This window comes from Hippichthys cyanospilos, chromosome 3, assembly GCF_059441005.1.
Source record: "Hippichthys cyanospilos isolate Australia breed blue-spotted pipefish chromosome 3, RoL_Hcya_1.0, whole genome shotgun sequence".
Taxonomy (NCBI): domain Eukaryota; kingdom Metazoa; phylum Chordata; class Actinopteri; order Syngnathiformes; family Syngnathidae; genus Hippichthys; species Hippichthys cyanospilos.
The window spans coordinates 8264617-8277500 of NC_142371.1; the positions used below are offsets into that span (position 1 = coordinate 8264617).

The 12884-nt window shown below is 38.9% G+C and overlaps 2 protein-coding genes across 5 annotated transcripts in view; both read left to right on the forward strand.

Annotated features, from left to right (window-relative positions):
* The window catches only part of LOC148425658 (oxysterol-binding protein-related protein 10-like), a 29789-nt gene extending 24933 nt beyond the window's left edge, over nucleotides 1-4856 (forward strand). Inside the window, exons 9-12 of the mRNA XM_088410459.1 lie at nucleotides 927-1113; nucleotides 1519-1701; nucleotides 3137-3290; nucleotides 3511-4856. Of these exons, the coding sequence (XP_088266585.1) occupies nucleotides 927-1113; nucleotides 1519-1701; nucleotides 3137-3290; nucleotides 3511-3555 (569 nt within the window). The 3' untranslated portion in view covers nucleotides 3556-4856. The remainder of the gene's footprint in view (nucleotides 1-926; nucleotides 1114-1518; nucleotides 1702-3136; nucleotides 3291-3510) is intronic.
* Nucleotides 4857-7700: 2844 nt separating this feature from the next.
* LOC148425659 (gamma-glutamylcyclotransferase-like) overlaps nucleotides 7701-12884 on the forward strand; it is a 6584-nt gene continuing 1400 nt past the window's right edge. The window contains exons 1-5 of one of the 4 annotated variants that reach the window (XR_015865063.1): nucleotides 7701-7824; nucleotides 9991-10108; nucleotides 10181-10326; nucleotides 10426-10558; nucleotides 11851-11927. Coding sequence is in view for 2 of the 4 variants with exons in the window: in XM_088410461.1 (XP_088266587.1) it covers nucleotides 9998-10108; nucleotides 10181-10326; nucleotides 10426-10558; nucleotides 11851-11865 (405 nt within the window). In the remaining 2 variants the exon portion in view is untranslated. Of the gene's footprint in view, nucleotides 7825-9990; nucleotides 10109-10180; nucleotides 10327-10425; nucleotides 10559-11850 lie in introns of all 4 variants that reach the window. The other 3 variants (XR_015865062.1, XM_088410461.1, XM_088410460.1) reach the window with 3 other exon arrangements.

A 12884-nucleotide genomic window follows, 5' to 3' on the forward strand; every position in this document is an offset into this window, starting at 1 on the left:
GTTTTGGTGAAAATCAATCATAAATCATATCCCTGTCTGATAACATGTTTGTTATTACACCTACATATTTCATTCATTCAATTTATCTGTCCATCCATGCATTCATCCGTACTGCGGACGTGCAGTAGGCAAGGGACACCCTGAACTGATTGCCAGCCAATCGCAAGGCACACAAAGAGGAACAATCATTCACACTTATAATCACACCTAAGGACAATTTAGAGTGTCCAATACGAGAGACAGAGAGAGAGAGAGAGATTTAAAAAATATTCATAGAACATGTTAATGTGTGTGACGCTTTGTTTCAGTTGCACAACCATGCATGCATTCAAGAAGGTGAGCACAAAATACAAACAGAATCAAATATGTAACTAAGTCAACTGAAATAAATAGCTGAAGTTGTTAAACAATGCATGAGTCCTGCGTGACATATTGGTTGAGTTTGTATGTGTGCATGTGTGAGCGTGTTTGTGTGTAGTATGTGTGTCTTGGGGAAACAGATGTGGTACGTACGACCTGGACATAAGGCAGCTGGCTGTTACATAAGCAGCACGGAGGAAGGGGTGAGCAAAGCATGATGGGAACTCAGAAGGGCCATGAGGCAGACAGTTTGAAAACTCAAATCACAATATACTATCGTTGAAGTCAAGCTAACCTGATCCTCTTAAAATGCTTGTTTGACTTTGTTTCTTTCACAGAAGTCTTGCTTTTTAAAATTGAAGCATGGCAAACCAGTTGCTCCTCAGTGTGTGTGTGGCAACAGCATAAGCCTCAGGTCACTTGGACTTTGGCTATGGTTCTATTTCGTGTCACACTCATGGAATCTGTGGCTAGGCAAAACCAAACACATATTGGAAAGGCTATGTAAATATTGAGCGGCTTTACCGTTGTGACACTAAGCCATGTCTGTGTCCTGTTGTTCCCAGGTGTACTGCATCTGTTAGAGCATGATGAAGACTATGTGTTCACACTTCCTTGTGCCTACGCCCGCTCCATTCTGGCCGTGCCTTGGGTGGAGCTGGGGGGAAAGGTCACAATCAGTTGTGCCAAAACTGGGTACTCGGCTACAGTTACGTTCCACACTAAACCTTTCTATGGAGGGAAGGTTCACAGGTGGGTGAACACCTTTTGAGGATAATACCTACCCTTACTATCGTTTTCGCCAGGAATGTTTTGTCCGACCTACTTTGGAACTAAAAAAAAAAACGTTTGAGATACCACTCTGCACTACACTATAATAAAGGATACAAGGAAACAGGGGTACTGTATTGGTACAGAGAAGAAAAAAAAAGGGATGATTTTTATTTTGGGTGCTGGAGATGTAATATACTCAGGAGCGTAATATGAAAAGGAGATTTTACAGTAGATTTCCTCAAAGAAATTGTGAAAAGTTTGCATTTGCCAAACTTGACATAAAAGTGGGTGCACGGTATATTAGTATTAAACAAAGCGTATTTGGGGTGTCTTCAGAATGAGTGCAGAGCTCTTTGTTTCTTGTTGCTGCTGTTGCTTTTACAGAGTAACAGCTGAGGTTAAGCACAACAAGACAGGAAACATCGTGTGCAAAGTCCAAGGCGAGTGGAACGGAGTGCTGGAGTTTACCTACAGTAATGGAGAAAGTAAGGTAATCGATACCTCCAAACTGCCCGTCATCAAAAAGAAGATCAGGCCAATAGAGAAACAGGAACAGAATGAGTCACGGTGAGTCAGTCAGATGCATAATTAAAAGAACGCGAAAATTTGATGATTACTGTATTCAATTTTTATCCAATGTGTTCCTCGCCGTAAGTAGTTGGTCCGTTTGATTCTCCAGTAACGTGTGATGGACTCTCTCTCTGCCTATAAGGAGACATGTAATTGGCACCTCATACTTCTCACAGACGAGAACAGGTCCATGCTAAGCTCACGCGAGAGAGATTCTGCAGATGTTGTGGAGAACATTCTGCTTCCTTCAGCATCCTCCAGCTTGACTTATGTGATTGGGTGCGTTTCTCTGTGTTGTGGCCATTAGGGAGTGCCAAATCTCAAAATAAGCAATTTTGCACTGCAGTTTGTGGGTCAAAATTCATCATCTGCAAATAGGCATCTACTGTATGTGGCAAAATGCGGAGCTGGTAAACGTTAAGGAAATTACTGAATGCTAATGTGTTTTTCTTGTAACCAGAGCTCAGCAGAACAGAATATCTCTTCCGGTATTTTAATCCATTGTTGTAATCGTCACCACCTGTGTCACCTGTCACCGCTTGTAACAATTTGTCAGCTCATCCAATTAAAATCTTTAAATTAAATCTTTACATTTTTCTGAGAACTGTTGAAACTGCCATGTGCTTGGGAGCATGAGAGTATCAACACAATGTAAAAAGGCAGCAAGCATACTGTACATACTGTACATGTAGCCAGGAATAACTAGCTGAATGCTAGGGTATTTGTGACATCAGCTACTATTAATGGAGAAGGTACACTGAACAATACATTCTCCACTTTGAAGTAGCTGAGCATGGCCAGGAGGGTCAAAGTTTGCGCTGCGTTTCGGAGTCATGGTTTCATGAGAAACACAAACTCACATCATGGGTGTCTAAACCTGGTCTTCAAGAGCCGGTATCCTGCATGTTTTCTAAGTTTCTTTCTACATCACACCTGATTCAAATGATCAGCTCGTCAGGAAGCTCAGCAGAAGACTGATAACGATTCTGATTATTTGAAAGCCCACATTCACCCTCTCTGTCATATTGTTGTATGTTTATTTCATAATAAACCCCTTGTTTCAGCTCACTGGGACATACCTGCAAAAAAATTGTTCCTTGAATTTAAAAAGTTGCTCCTCAAAGAAAAAAAAAAAAGTTATTTTGCCTTTTGGGCTGCATTCAGAAGTATAGTCACAGAGGTTTGAACCACTTTCTACATTGTTAATGAGAATGATTCCATATCCAGTCTTTGTTTTTCCATTTGGATATTCAATCATTGTTATTTTATTTTATTTTATTAATGTGGAACCAACATTTTCAGAAGCATATTTTGGATGTACGATTTAGTGCTCCTTATATTTATTTGAAAAAAATTACCATATGTGAGGATGTTCTTGGCTCTTCTGTAGCGTTAATAACAGCCACACTTAGTTTTTGTGTGCTGTTTTTAGGCGCCTTTGGCAGCATGTGACAGCATCCCTGAGAGCAGGAAGAATGGATGACGCCGCAGAACACAAACACCGCCTTGAGGAGAGGCAACGTAGCGAGAGCAAACAGAGAGCTACCACCAAAACCCAGTGGAAGCCCAAATATTTTATCAAAGAGGTGAGGAATATTATAAATACAATGAGTGCTTCCCAATAAAAAGAAACAAATTAAATGATAAATACATGTAAGTTGATTTTACTGGTTTGGCTTCTGAAATTGCCTATACAGCAGATTTTAGGATACTTTAGCCATGAAGTTGCTGATGAAGATTTAACAGACATGCAGTATGTGCACTTGATGAAAACAAACACTATTTGTTTTTTGGTGGGTAATACAGGGTGAAGGTTGGGTGTACCACAACCCGTTGTGGAAAGTTCATTGACCTGAAGCCGTGGAAGCAGCTCTCAAACCCAGGAAACACGTGGACTAATCGAAGCAGAGGGTCCGCCATCAATCACAAAGAGAGAAATAGGACGTGAAAGGCTTTTCGAAAAACTTTGAATCATCTTCATGAGTCTTTGACACTGTAGACATGACTGTTTTCAGAGTACCTGTATAGATCAATGAAAAGAGACCATGGGAGACTTTCAGTCTTCAATGTTGAAAATAACACAGTCGCATATAACTCGCTACATGATAGTGTAAACAGCACTGCGTAATGATGTATGTGAGCATTTTTTTATGGTTTCATGTCTAAGTGCTTGTAAACAAGTACTGTATTTTACAGACATTGAGCGCACCACAATACAATATTAGCAATATCGATGGACAAGTCTATTTTCAAATTTTCACAAGCGCTACGGATTTACAATCAAGTTATAACTCATGACGTTCGGTTAATAGTTTATTCTAATTGTACCCTATGTTTGAGTTTACACGATAATGCTAGGCTCAGACAGGAAACATCAGGTGGTGTTGCTTGTCTCGCTTGTTTTTTTTCTTCATCCAACTACATAGACGTTGCAACAATGAAGAGATAAGGAGGGGATCCTTCAACAGACAAAAAAGAAAGCTGGAACATAGCTCTTCAGTTGGCTGGTGGATGTGTGCGTACTTTGCCTAATGCTAATTTATATCTCAATTGACAGTTCAATAGCTGTAAACAAGTCGATGTGCTCACCGTTCTCCAATTTTTTGTTTTGCTCTCTCTCGGCATCTTTTGCAAGCTGGCTGTTTCGTTTACCTTTTGCCGATTCCATGTTGTAAACATTGGGAATATGCTGCAAAAATATGCCAGCTTGCGTTGGGTCATTATGTGAGCAGGACTATATTTTCCATGATGCTTAGAACCTGAAGCAGGAAGTAGAAAACAAGGATAAAAGGAAAATGCAAACATCATAGAAAGGAGTTTGAATGAAAGACAATGAACTGAAAAGCTGATACCCATCCATACATAAGGACCCCATGTGTACAAGCCCTGCTGTCGATTGTTTTGAGGAAATTAAAGGATTATGGTACAAAACAAAATATGATTACCAATACCGGTCTTCTTCTGGTGGATTTATTTAAAACACTTTTGCACATTTTATAAAGGTTGGTTCAAATAATAAAGACAATAATACATGTTTTGTCACAATTTACATGTTTTTCTCTTTGATGAAAAGAACAGGTTGCATCAATTGTCTACAAAATTGTAGGTTTACAGATGTCATGTACACCATCAGATTAAATACGGTATATGCACTAATGCCAAAAGTATTCATTCACCTGTCATAACTCGCACATAAACTTAAGTTACATGTCGTTTTCAATTCATGTTTTTTTTTTTATATGTTGTTGATCCCCACTTCGCAACTACTGTACAATCAATTCTATCCATATATATATATATATATATATATATATATATATATATATATATATATATATATATATATATATATATATATATATATATATATATATATATGCTGTATTGATATATAAAACTACACCTCCTACCACCTCTATCTCTATATACAGCAGTGGCGGTCTGTGACTTTCGGTCTGTGATGTCAGATTCTCGAATAAATACTGTAGCCCTCATGCGCACACATACGGATTACTGGGCTACGCAGGCTATTTTCTGGAGCTTTTAAACATCAATAAACCCGCATCAGCCATTAAAACTTGTCATTATACGTTTTTTTTTGTTTTTTTTATGGCAACATATCCAAAACAAATACAGTACGTACAAAATGATCACTCTGAATTATATACAAATATAATAGAACATCTTAAAGAGTATCAATCATACAATAATATCAGCATTCACGTTAATCCTTGCAAGACACAATTAAGAAATAAAGAATAAAATAAATAAATATGCTAGGGGTACAAAAAAAAACAAAATTATATAAACAAATTGAACTTTTTACAAATCTCTTGTTTTTTGAGCCTTTTTGTTGTCTGAATGTCTAATTAAAAGGATGTATTGTTTGACCTCATTACAAAATACATCAAAACAAGGTTTCCTTCCAATAAATTTGGAACAATGAATGTGATATTTAGACAAAAACATGAACAAATTTAGAAAATAAGTAGAATCACTTTTTTCCCTATTTTCAATAAAGCCAAACAAGACATTCTTCCAAGCCATCTTGACATCCTTTTCAAACTTGTCATTATACGTGATGCTGTCAAAACTTAAAAAAATTAACAATAATTTGAAGTAAATATTCACGAAATTTTATGAAGTCCAAATTACAAATCACAGTTTAATATAGGAATATCATTTTATTTCTTTACTATTAATGAAATATAAAGAAAATAAAATAACACATATTACAAATGAAACCATAAATAAAGAAAAGGCTTCCACTCACCAAAACAAACGGCAGCCACAATCGATCAGCCTTTTCAATATCTCCCGGTTTTCCTGACCTCTTCATGTTCAAGCTTTCTCTTTGCACTGAGAAGTGTAGTGTTTCCACTCGTGTGTTCCCAAAGGTTTTTTAAAAGCACCGTAGCGCATTGAGGAGCTCTTTTTACCTTCAAACAGAGATGTAGAATACTGTATATCCACTTGGGTGCCCCAAGAAGTTTTTAAAAGCACTGTAGCGCGTGTGTCCAGCCATGCTTTGGTGTCTCGTTGCTACCTTGGTTAAACAATTGACGTTTGCAAATCCAGCCTAGCTCCACACACCAAATTGATCCTTTGCAAACAAAAGGCATTCCCAGCAGAACTATTTGCCAGGGTTAGCTCACGCCCCTGGTAGCCCAGTCAGAAATATGGCCAAGTTGGGACAGTTTAGCTAATAGCTACGCGACACCTCTAAAGTAATCAGGCAAAGCCAACACCTCGTAGCTTGCTTGTTAAGCATTGCACCGCCTTCCTGTAGCGAGCATCCACTCACATCACGTTCAACGTGAGGCCTCTAGATAGCAATCTTATGACTCTTGGCCATTACAGCTGTCTATTACGTTATACGGGCCGCTCACATATCGATCTGCGCTTGCACAGAAGCCCGCAACTGTTGAAGCGAATGCCCTACCGCCTCCAGGAGCAGGCAGTTAGCTGAATTCTAATTGGCTAAAAACTCCAATTTAAAACTACAACACTAGAAGGACCGTAACCGAATGGATATACAGTAATTTGACATGAAAAGAACATAATATGGAGAATAATTGTATAAAATAAAACAATAGATATATTTGGTAAAAATGAATTTAAAATGAAATTTACTTTCATTATAGTTATTATAATTGTTATAGTTTATTATAGTTATGATAATGATGTCAGGTTATGCCAGCTAGCAGAGAAGGCCTTGCTGCCCCTGATGGCTCACCATTGCTATACAGTGTCTCTCTCTCTCTCTCTCTCTCTCTCTCTCTGTGCGTGTAAGAGTACGATCTATAAGATATATACACTATATACTATATATCAGTGGTCCCCAACCACCGGTCCGTGGATCAACTGGTACCGGGCCGCGTGGGCTGCATCCGAAATAATGCTTTAGAATTTTTTTTAATTTAACTGTTCATACGTTTGTGTTTGATCTCAGTTTTTTTTGTTTGGTTTTTTTTGTTTGTTTTTGGCGCCGCTTCTGGCCGCTGTTGATATCACATACATAGTGAAGGATGATGTAGTTTTAAGAGCAGCCAACAGCGGCACTACTCCCTCACCCACCCCAATATAAATCTAAAGCGTTGACCGGTCCGTGGTGATAATAAGGTTGGTGACCACTGCTATATATGATATATAAAACTGCATCGTATGTTAAAAATGTGGCTAATCATTTTTACAGCATTTTCTGCAGCTTTTTTTTATTCTGTTGAAAAAAAAAATCAGTCGTTTGAACAAACGTATTACCTGTCATCTGAAGTAAAGGGATTTAAACTTTTTTTTAAAGAAAAAAAAGAAAGAAAGATGGCTGAGCCCCATTTAGTATTACCATCAATATTGGTTTCACCTCAACAACTAATACTATTATCACATCTTCCTGTACCTGGTCTTTTTTTTTTTTTTTTTTTGCACCTCACAACGGAAGACGACTAGCGCCTCTTGAAGGTGAAACATCTTATTGCACGTTTTGAGTCAATACCGTATTTTTTTGTGTACTGTCCCTGTGCTCTGCCGCTGTCAGCTAGATCTTCGGTGGATACTGCTTTCTCATGCTGGTGGCGTGGTTTGTCGAACGCGTAGCCGGAAACAGCTGCAGTCATTCTAATGGTGAGTTGGTTACGACTCATTTGGTTTGATATATCACAGGTGTTGTGCCACATTGCTCGTCTCCGCGTTTTCATTGAACAGCAGCACACTTTCGTGTTTGGCGAAGTTTCATCAGCAAGGTTTTGCCGAAATAAAAGTGCTTGCATTTAATGTTAGTAGCTTGGAAAAGCAAGAAAATGGTTTACTGTATTGTACTGTACGTGAGGTGCGTTCAAAGACAATTGGCAGGCAGCCAGTTTAGGGTGTTCTCCCAACTGTCGGGCACTCGGAAGACAGTTGGGTGGGTTAGTACCGACCCAGCTGTCTTCCGACTACCCGAAGACAGCTGGGTCAGGCACCACCAAGTGACTTATTCGGTAAATTAATATGAAGTCATATTTCAATAGACTCCTGACCTGCTCTTTGTAGCACTAAACAACTTTGTATGCAGCATCCCTAAACCTGTTGTCCTCATATCGTTCCCCCAAAAAACAACATCTCGTCAAATCAAAACTTGACCCTAGCCAGGGAAAAGGCTTTATTTTTGTCATGTGAAGTGTAATTCCAATAAAATAAGAATGTACATCTTTTTAAGGAACTTTGAAGCAATTGTTTTTTTTCACACTAACTGTAATCTGTATCAACACTAAAAAAAATAATTCACAGTTGTTGAAAATTGATTCAAATTGATTTTTCTTCTTTGTTCATGTTAAAAAAATGATATTGGTTTAGGTATACTTTAACATTAGATAATCTTATAGTCAGCGCTTCGAGTGGTTGGCAGTGTGTAAAGTTTTCTCTTTCCTAGGTGGGGCTTGGCAAAATATAATTGAGAAACGCTGCTTTAAGATGTTTGTATTTCACTTGAAGTTTACTGTTAAACTGGCATTTAAAAGAGAACTACACCTTATATAAAACCAGCTATCCAGCAATTGTTTTATCATCTCAAGGGCATGTAGAAGCCCATCCCAGTATGGCGTTATATTTGTGCCACAATTACGCGCGCGCGGGAAAAAATTTGAGCGTTGAAAATAAAACTGAGCGAGCGAAAACAGATTTTGAGCGCAGAAAAAGTTCTTGAAAAGAAGTTTCTCGCTCAAAATTCCTTTTTGCTCGCTCGCAATAGCATTCTCGCGCTCAACATCTCGCTCTCGTTCGCGATACTCCTCCCTCCCTCGCGCACCATCGCGTTTGCTCAACATCGAGCTCTTGCTCGCTCGAGTCGTCCTCTGCGCTCGCTCAGTTTTGCTCACGCGTTACGTTTGTGCCACAAAACCAGCCAATCAGAGCTTGTAAAAGCACATTGATTGACAGCAATCTTATTGGATACCAAGCTATCCCGAGCGAGCAAAAAGGAATTTTGAGCGAGCAATTTTTTTTTCTGTGTTCAAACTCCATCGGCGCGCGCTCAAACGCTTATCATTATATAGTTTTTTTCTTGCTCTAAAAATCTGTTTTCGCTCAAATTTTCTCCGCTCATTTTTTTTTTCGCGCGCTCGTAATTGTGGCACAAATATAATGCCATATCCCAGCTGTATTCAGGCAGTTGGCAGTGTACTTATACCCTGAAACTGGTTGCCATCCAACTGCAGAACATTTAAACTGCAAAATATTCAACCAAATCATCAGGTTGTTTAATGAAAGACACAGAGATTTCTAAAGGAAATTAATATAGATGCTAGACCAATAGGCATCAAAACAGAAAATATGATTCTATATCACGCTTAAGGAGGTCAAAATCTACTTCCTCTCAAATATGCTGCATGTCATCCAGGAGAGCTCAGTGCTGCCTGGCGTGTAGCAGCACATCATAGTGTGACACTAAACACATGCAACCCTTAATTCAGACTTCCCTTCATACTGTAAAAACAACCATTAAAAAAAAACGTGAATGATAAACCAGCAATCCAGTAGTGGTTAAGTGTATTTCCATTAACTTGAACAATGACTAACCACAAGGCACTTTGTGAACACCGGGCACGTTTGCAGCACAGGGGATTAGCATGAGAATAGTTTGTGAGTGCTGGAAGGTCAGTGGTTCATTTCTATCCCACTCCAGCTCATACTCTTATACCTTTGCCTCATATTGGCCAGCACGTGGAGCTTGGACCTAACTCATTCAGCGTTACCTTACCCTGAATGCTAATCATTTCTAACTGTCTATTTGACTCCCCTTCTGGTAAGTAGATATAGAATGGAGGATAGCCACACCTTTTTGTACTTTGCATATGGTAGCAATCTGCTCAAGGAGCGACTGCAGCTCAAGAATCCGTCTGCAACATTGCACAGTGTGGCCAAACTAAAGGTATGGACATCCACAGCTGTCACACACCGTCAGTCGATACACTTGCGCACTGACAACTCATGTCTGTTTCAGGACTACAAATTGGTGTTTGGTAACCATAAAGGCCTGGCCAGTGAGCTGTGGCATGGAGGTGTGGCCACCATCGAGCGCAGTCAGGGAGATGAAGTGTGGGGTGTGGTGTGGAGGCTAAACAAGTCTGATCTGAAGTCCCTAGATTGGTGAGGTACCATCTCGCGAGCAGCTTTGACACATTGGAACGATTTCCCCATGACATTGACAGCTTTTGTGTTTGTGATTGTTCAAATGTGCGCGTGCAGTCAAGAGAACGTCATGATCGGTGAGTACACTCCTGTGGACATATTGGTAAGGGCAAAAGGCCAGGAGCTTTGCTGTCGCACCTACCTAATGAACAGCTACGTGTATGCCCCACCATCACCACAGTACCTACTAGTAAGTATGCAGTTGCTACTTACTTTTGTACCTACACTAAAATTTACATACTTAATGTAGGTATGAGACATATAAATAAATAAATATATATATATATATATATATATATATATATATATATATATATATATATATATATATATATATATATATATATATATATAATCTTTGTTTTCATCAGCAAGATTGAAAAAAAGATAAAAAAAAGGAAGCAAACTGTGTTTGAAGTGTCGTGTCAGACATCGGAAGCAAAACTATACAGCACAGTATAATGTTTTTTCAAGACACACATGAAGCCAGTATTAAAGTAAGTCATGTATTAAAGTCAGCTTAGAAAAGCTGCTGAAATAAATTTTGTGAGACAACATAAGCTCAGCCATACTTGCATGAAGGAGGTGGAGATGCAACACAGCAACGTTAAAAGCTATCTTTTTTTCAACACCTTTTCTACGGCAACTTTTTAGGGTCATCTAGTTAGGACAAACATTCACTCAATAGAAACTGCTGGGTGCAAGAGATTGCCCAAACAACGACTTGAAATTGCATCCTTTCCAAAGATTGCACAGTCCATTAAAAAAAACACACACACAACAGTCCTTTAAAAATAATTAAAGAAGATTATTTGAGAGAGGCAGAAGTACGCATTAAATGTTATCAATCAATATGGTAAGATTTAAGGAAATTATGACATTTTAAAGACCTTCTAAAAAGCCAGCAAAAATGACCCCTTTTTTCAAATTCAAAACAATAAAATGGCTGATGATCAGTTTTTTTAAGAAAAAAATACCCTGGTCACAACTATCTCCCTTGCATCCCCCAGCCACGATCACGATCTGAACATAATTTTTGACCCATCTAATTTTGTTTGTATGTCTTACAAATTGAATGTAACTGTCAGCGGGACATCCAATACCTCAAAATTAGGTGAGATACTGTAAGTTGATGAAATAAAAGCAAGCAACATCTTTTGGGCAGTCAAAAATGAGTTAGATTGCCATGCCTGCAACACAAATATTAATTCATCATATCCAAAGTGAGGCTGCAAAGGTTATTGCACAATACGTCAGATCATAAATGTGTTATAGATCTGTTGTCATATATCTGCTTATTGGGGTATGTAAGGCTGGGCTCCTCCCCTTTGGTTTACTGTTTGGCCATCTATAAATAATCCTAGCTTGAACAAAAACAACAACAAAAACAGTAATTGACCAGTAAATGCAGTAATCAAAAGTAATTTGCTGGGTTGTTTATTGAGTAGAATGTAAGAAATGTGTCATATATCCTGTTTAAAGGAAGATACTACGTGAGAGAAAGGTAACAGCCAAAATATAGATCATGCTCTGTCGGTGCATGGTGCTGCAAAGCTGAGGTGAGAGGGGCCAAGGGAATAAAAGCATGTTTCAAGTAAGTTTTTTTTTTCAACTTTAAAATGGTCAATAAGTTACTGTATAATGGTAATAAATACCATTATAACTTATTGACTAGTATACCAAAAATATATTTTGCAATATAACATCACTTGCTTATCCTCACCCTTTTCACCAGGAACCATTCAGAAAAAGGTGTCTCTCACTTTGCCCCCATCATCAAATGACACAATTATCAACCCGTCGGTCACATAGCACACACCTCTGCCACACTCCTTAATCACAGTTTGTTTGTGAGAATGCCAGATTGTTCTTCTGTACATTGAGAGCTTCATGCCCGAGAGGATGAATGCAGGTGCAGACAGTATGGCTTTGTGACCATTGCTTTGTCTTTCACTGTACATACAGTGTAGGCCACCATGTTCACTGTTTTTTTTTGCTGTATTGGATCCCTACAAGTCATTAGAGCTCAATAGCAATTACATTTTCTAAGAAATCTGAGTTATCAGCGGCACGGTGCCCGAGTGGTTAGCACATCCGTTTCACTGTCCAGAGTCCCGAATTCGATTCCAGCCTCCCTGTGTGGAGTTTGTATGTTCTCCTCGTTCCCATGTGGGTTCTCTTCGAGCACTCCGGCTTCCTCCCATGTTCCGAAAACATGCTTGGTAGGTGTATTGGATCCCGCCTACTGGATAGGCACCAGCAAGCCAGTGACCCTGGTGTGAATAAGCGGCAAGATGGATGAGTTATCTTGGTGGCTATGTTTCTAACCTGGAAGTAAGACGCCTGGCTCAAACCATGCCTGTCAAGGTGCGGCTGTCACGCCCCTTTCATGTCATTGTCCTTAAGGCATATTGTGCATGACAGCAAAGCTAACGTTTGTGGTCTGAACCTGTTTCAAGTACTTACTGCACTTAAGTATTTTGTTGTGAAAAGCCTAATAGGAAGTTTAGACATGT